Raw genomic sequence first — 6,000 nt, forward strand, 5'->3', positions numbered from 1 at the left:
GTGTGGCTGCCGGAACGGCGTGGGAAGCAAATTCGATAGTCTCTCCCGCAGGGTACACGTCAGCAAAAAGCATCCACTGTGCCTTGAATGGGCATGCCCCGTTCCCTGTAGGAGAGAAAGCCCCGGTAAGCTGACGGCATCGGGCAAGCGTTGGCGCTATCTTGGACCAATCAGCTATGTCGTCTCATCCGTCAAAGGCCGATACCGTCTTCTAGAAGGGCGCCAGAGGGACCCTGTCTCACCGCATGCTACACGCAAAACTTTTCCACCAAGCACCCGGAACCATCCATCAAAATGGAGAATCAATGAAATCTTGATGAAAGTTGCCGCGCCGTCACTTCCCGTCCATGCCAAATTTAGCACAGCCAGCTGATAGGCGCACGAGACTCGGCTGCTATAGATATAACTTAGTGCCTCTCACCTCTTCTGCGAAAGTGCCCCAACTACGCAGCTTCGGCTGTGCTGATCTGTTGGGCGAAGGTATAGTTGAACCCATCACAGCTCGACAAGGTCATCATACCAGAGTCATATCTTGCACCGGAATCCGGCTCTGGTAGGCCAACAACTCACACCTGTGGCACTTCTTACGACCCTCTACCAAGTGCCAGCAGCAGTCGTGGCGGTGCTTCTTTTTCGTCGGCGCGACAGACGGAAAGTGGCACTCGCCCACTAGCTCGAGCCCGGACTGCTGCCTCCGCAGGACAACGGGCCGGCGACTGCCTTCGAGCAGGACGACCAAGTCATGGGCCCGTGTCTGCGGCGGCCCAATGCCGATGGATGTCGTGCCGAACAGGAACGAACGTCTGCGGCCGACGACTTCGGTTTCTCGCAACAGGCTGCGGAGCTCGCGTGTGCAGAGGCGCGAGTCGGACGAAAAGCCGCGGTAAAGAGAGCCGACGCCGTGGACTTCGGTGCCAAACGGGTACTGGCCGAGCTGGAGCGGGTCCCAGCCGGTTGTGCTCACGGCGATGTTGTAGGAGACGGCGAATTCGAGGTGGCCGTAGGCGTGCCCAAGGCCGAACACATGGCAAAACGACCCCATGTCTGAGTGGGACCCGAGCAAACGGGTTTGTTCGGCTGCTTGGGCCAGTGCCAGGCTATCAACTGGTAATATGATGCGCACGACGTCGATGACACGACCTTTGACGGCTAGTTTGGCCAGGTCCCATTTGGTCTGCGGAGGGGGGAGATCCACGACATCGGGGACGTGGTGGTTCAGCCTGGGAAATCTCTGAGGGGCGTCCAGCGGCGACAGGCGCGGGCTCTTGCTCCAGTCGGGTACCCACGACGGGAGGCCATCGACGGTCACAGGATGCTCGACGAATGACAAGATGTCGAGCGTGTTGTAGCGCCGGATGAAGTAAACAGCAATTTCCGTGTATACCCTCTGTACGGAGACCGAGTAATCTGCCCTCAGATCATGTTTCCATGAGTTGATGGCGAGCATGCCAAACAATGCAAATATCTTATCCCGGCTGTCTGTTGAGTGGCACGGGCGCGCCATGTGAAGTAATGTGTGGAACATGTCAACTGGGAGAGTGCCCATCCTCGAAAGCTTGAGGACTGGAGGAATGGATCCATCATACATGTGCGGGTCAAATCCCAGGTGGCTCAGCCTTTTCGAAGTCAAATACTCATACGGAACTGTCCTTCGTCCGCAGACCACGGTGACCCGCCGAGCCAGCGCCACCTCCTGCAGCACCCAAACCCGTCGAAACCAAGCTCTTGAGAGGAGTTCTAGTAGCGCTGTTCGTAGTTGCAGTGTCACGCATCGATTTTGGTGGGCGAATTCATCCTCAGCGCAAGCTTTCAGGAAGTCAAAGCACATATCGCTGTTGTTCGTGCTCTCCCCAAGAAAGGCGACAACGCCGGTTGCAAGACTATAGATTTGCGACATCAGTGCCACTTGAGCATTCCGTTCTAGGACGTCTTCTTGGTTGATGCATATCGTGTCAATCCAGACCGTTCGACGCTGGTTGGGACGTCGGATGTGGCGTAGCGCTGTCTTACAGTTGGCGGTTACTGGAATACGTAGGTCGCGGCCGTCGCACCGGCATATGATGGATTCAGACAAGCTCATGTCCCCCTCTGAGGTGGCCCATGTGTACGATATAGCCTCGTAAACGGGGGCGTCGGCAAGGCTCACCGTAAACAAATCGATCCGGATCTCATCCTCTTCGCCACCAGGTTCTAATTGCATCAGTCGAATCTCAAGCCTTTCTGTTGCACTGATAGTCCTGTATAGGACCATGCGACTGTCCGTCGAAGCGTCCAACGGAGGAGAACGACGTAAGAATTGTATCAGTGGGGCTATTATGTAGCTGTGAACCGCCGCATAGAGCAAGGTAACAAGTACGGCGAGCATTGCTGTGTAAATGACTGATATAAAACCTTGATTTGTTAATTCGCGAGGGAAGTGCAGGCTCGCTCGGCGATCGAGTTAGAGTAGTGTTGCGAAAACGTGAGGAAAGAGTTGCGGGGCTCTGGAAAACCGCCATGTGATACTTACCTGCGGGGAAGGTTGGAGACATATCTGATTGGTTCACCGAAAATTGCAATCTCTCTCAGAAGAGTTCTGCATTCGGCCGCAGATTTGTTTCGCCTACTGTCGCAACGCTTTCTGCATTGCCTAAGGCAGTCAAATCCAGTCTTTCGGCCTGCTAGCCCGTGTAGACACCTCACTCGCATCTCGGGCCAGCCATTGTCCCACCACCCGCCTTGGCCGACGACGCGGTACCCTCTGCTATGAACAAGCTAGGATGCTGCGTTCTTATATTCTGGAACTCGCCCGGATTGCACAAAGGCACGCGAAAGGTCCGTACCGTACAACTGCAGAGTCGACGTCGACGTTGGAAATCGAAGGAACGTAGTTGTCAGCAAGAATCTGTTGTGGCAAGTGATTGTGGCTGTGAAGGTAGCGATGAGGCAGTGCAGGAGAGACGTGGGGGCGGAGTCAAAGAGCGACAGCTCCTTCGAGGCAATGCCCAATGCCGCAGCCAGCCTCCAAGGCTTGGCTGATGCCGTTCTCTTACTGTGTGCTGTGTATTCCAAGGCGGGAGAAGTAGACGAAGCGGATGATCATGACGTGTATGGGGAAAAACTCTATATTTAGCAACGCGATGGGGCTTCCCTTCAGGCAGCCGTCAGCCAGAATACCATGCAAACAAGGGTGATGCCAGCGCCGCTATCGTAGGAATGAGAAGCTCAATCTGTTATAAGTATAAGGTTTTCCATCCTCTGCTACGTCCCACTTTTCGTAGCAAACTCACCAAATATTAATCGTTCAACATCACACTCTTTTCAAAATGGGCTGCGGATCATCTCGACAAGCCTCGGCGCGGCCAGGGCAGCATCCTCGACCCATCAACGGCGCGCCCCAATACACATCATCGAAATACGACTATTACCTGTCGAACCCCGCGGCAGACACCGGCTTGCAATACACCTCCCGGCAACGGAAGAAGCGCTCTCGAAATCACTATTCAGGTGGAGGATATAGCTTTGGAGTGTTTGGAGGTGGAGACGGAGGCGGGGGCGGAGGCGGAGGGGGCTGTGACGGGGGAGGAGGAGGTGGCGGTGGCGGTGGAGGATGCTGACATCTCGATCGGACCACATCATCGCCCATAGTCCCTTACTACCGCCAGCAATGCAAATCACCATCAATCCACAATAATCACACCAAAATCCTTCAGTCCATGTGCATCATCGAAGAACTATACGTAGCCAATTGACCAAATGCCTTGACGAGATGTTGCAAAGCAAAAAGCACAGCCGCTGAACTTACTGTAGTGCGCGGTAGACATCCCCTATATTGCAACACGAGACAAGCCATATAAATGCCCATCTCATGCGCTGAACCTCCTCTGCATCTTGATCTGCGCCGCGGTGCATCCGTTGTCAAACCCACAGTCCTTCGCCGCCAGCGCACTCACCGCAGCCGCGCGATCCAGCTCCGTCTTATCGGTGCCGGACCGCGGGCTTCCCAGCGCCACGCTGAACTCATGCACGGCATCGCACCGCAAGCTCTGAGCATCCGTCATGCGCTCCATAGCGGTGCCGTTCGTCTGGATCAGCAGCCTCTCGCGCCCCGCAGCTCCCGTCCACGGCTGCCACTCGGGTGCGCCCTCGGCCCGATCGGTGTTCGGATCGAGGCTCTTCACGAAGCTGGTCCAGTACGAGCGCGTGACGGCAATTGCACGCGCGTTGGGCGCGTCGGCGCCGACGTAGCTGGCGGGCGCGTCGCCGTCGGTGCGGTTGGGGCCCCAGACCGCGTACATGTTGACCACGTGCCACGCGCCGTACCCTTCCTGCTCGTCTTCGGGGTCGCGCGCGGCGTACTTGTACGTGTACGTCGGGAGCCCCTTGGCGGCGAGGGCGTTCTGGAGCGCCCGGATGATGCAGTGGGTGCCGACGTCGGCGATGGCGTTGGCGGCCTGGCGGAACTTGGCGCCCTTGCCGGGGAAGACGGGGGCGGGCTGGTCGATGTAGAGGGCGTCGAGGATGGCGAGGGAGGAGTTGGTGAGGGTCGGGTCCTGGCCGAGGAAGTAGGCGTTGGCGGCCGCCGTGGAGTTTGTGTCCTCGGGCGCCGAGTACTTGGTGCCTTCGTTGGCGCAGGCGCCCATGATGGTGGGCACGGCCGCGACGTCGCCCGAGGCGTACATGTCGAGGAGGGAGCCGGTGAAGAGGTCGTCGTCAATGTGCGGGCCGAACCAGCACTTGGACGAGCGGATGGCCGAGGCGTTGAGGGCGCGCAGGCAGGAGAGGCTGTCAGCTCCGCCGTCGCAGCCCTTTTCGGCGGCCAGGCAGTCGTACTCCTTCTGGCCTTGCTGCAGGTCGCGCATCGTGGCCCACCCGCCCGACTCGAGGATGCCGCCGGCGAAGAGGTTGAGCTGGCCCTTGTTGGCTGCCAGCAGGAGGGCAACCGCGCTGCCGCCGGCGCTGATGCCATCGATGACAACCTGGTCCTTGTCGCCGCCGAACTACGTTGCTTTGTTAGCCTGGGGGCCGGGGAGAGTGCGATCAACTGCATACCTGCTCGATGTTGGCCTGAACCCATTCGAGAGCCTTGATCATGTCCTTGATTCCGTTGTTCAGGCTTCCGTTGGCCACCACCTCCTCGCTCTGGAGGAAGCCGTACATGCCGACACGGTAGTTCTGGTTACATGGTTAGCATGGGTGAGTGCGTGGTGGCTGTGCTGGTCATACAATCTGCACCACAATGACGCCACCGTCCTTGACCAGGTCGGTGGCATCGTAGTTGGAGTTGGAGTTCGAGGAGAAGCCACCGCCCTGGATCCAGAAGAGCACCGGCACCTTTGTCTCCGGTGTCGCATCGGTGGGCGCGAAGATGGAGAGGAAAAGACAGTCTTCGTCGACGGTGAAGCGGTCCGGCGCTTCGGGGCTCACAGTGTAGTCTGTCGGCTGCTGCGGGGGGCAGATGGGCCCAAACTGCTACTGTCAGCCAGACATGGTGTTGTTACTGCGGTCGACTCACCTTGTTGGCCTCGACCACATCTGAGCTGGGCTCGGGATCCTGAGGAGCGCGGAAGCGCAGGTCGCCCACAGGCGCGGCGCCGTAGCGGATTCCAAGCCACTTGGTTACGCCGTCGCCCTGATCGACACCGTTATACGTGGCACTCTTGAGCGTGACAAGAGGACCGACAGCCTGCACGGCTGTGCCAGCAGCGGCAAGTAAAGCAATCAAAGTGGTCCGCATGTTTCTGGAAGGATCAAAGCTTAAAACCACGACACTCCCAAACAAAAGGGAAGGGTACTCAAGGCGAAAGAATGACAAAAGCCGCACTGCGGAAAGGAGCGTGGGGGTATTTTTGGATTTCGGGCTGCGTTGTTGGATGCAACTAAACAGCGGGGTTGGGCGACTTTATGTCTAAATTATCGAAAGGCACAAGTAGCCACTCGATATATTAAATAGCCCTCTCACCATAGTCTCAGCCAAGCCGTCTATTTGTTTACCGATGCGCGGCGGAAGCCAGCGGCAAC

General features: G+C 57.6%; 2 protein-coding genes across 2 annotated transcripts; both read right to left on the reverse strand.

Annotated features, from left to right (window-relative positions):
* Positions 1 to 514: 514 nt before the first annotated feature.
* Positions 515 to 1,588, reverse strand: SLS55_009734 (uncharacterized protein; the record flags this gene model as incomplete). The annotated part of the gene is made up of 1 exon (XM_066781129.1): positions 515 to 1,588. One exon carries the CDS (start codon positions 1,586 to 1,588, stop codon positions 515 to 517), a length of 1,074 nt encoding a protein of 357 aa, XP_066629075.1.
* A 2,257-nt stretch (positions 1,589 to 3,845) lies between these two features.
* On the reverse strand, positions 3,846 to 5,503 carry SLS55_009735 (uncharacterized protein; the record flags this gene model as incomplete). The annotated part of the gene is made up of 3 exons (XM_066781130.1): positions 3,846 to 4,979; positions 5,148 to 5,154; positions 5,495 to 5,503. Coding segments are annotated over 3 exons (1,150 nt in total), but the record flags the coding sequence as incomplete, so codon positions are not given.
* Between the last annotated feature and the right edge of the window lie 497 nt (positions 5,504 to 6,000).

This window comes from Diplodia seriata (genome assembly GCF_021436955.1).
Source record: "Diplodia seriata strain FDS-637 chromosome Unknown scaffold_10, whole genome shotgun sequence".
NCBI classification, from domain to species: domain Eukaryota; kingdom Fungi; phylum Ascomycota; class Dothideomycetes; order Botryosphaeriales; family Botryosphaeriaceae; genus Diplodia; species Diplodia seriata.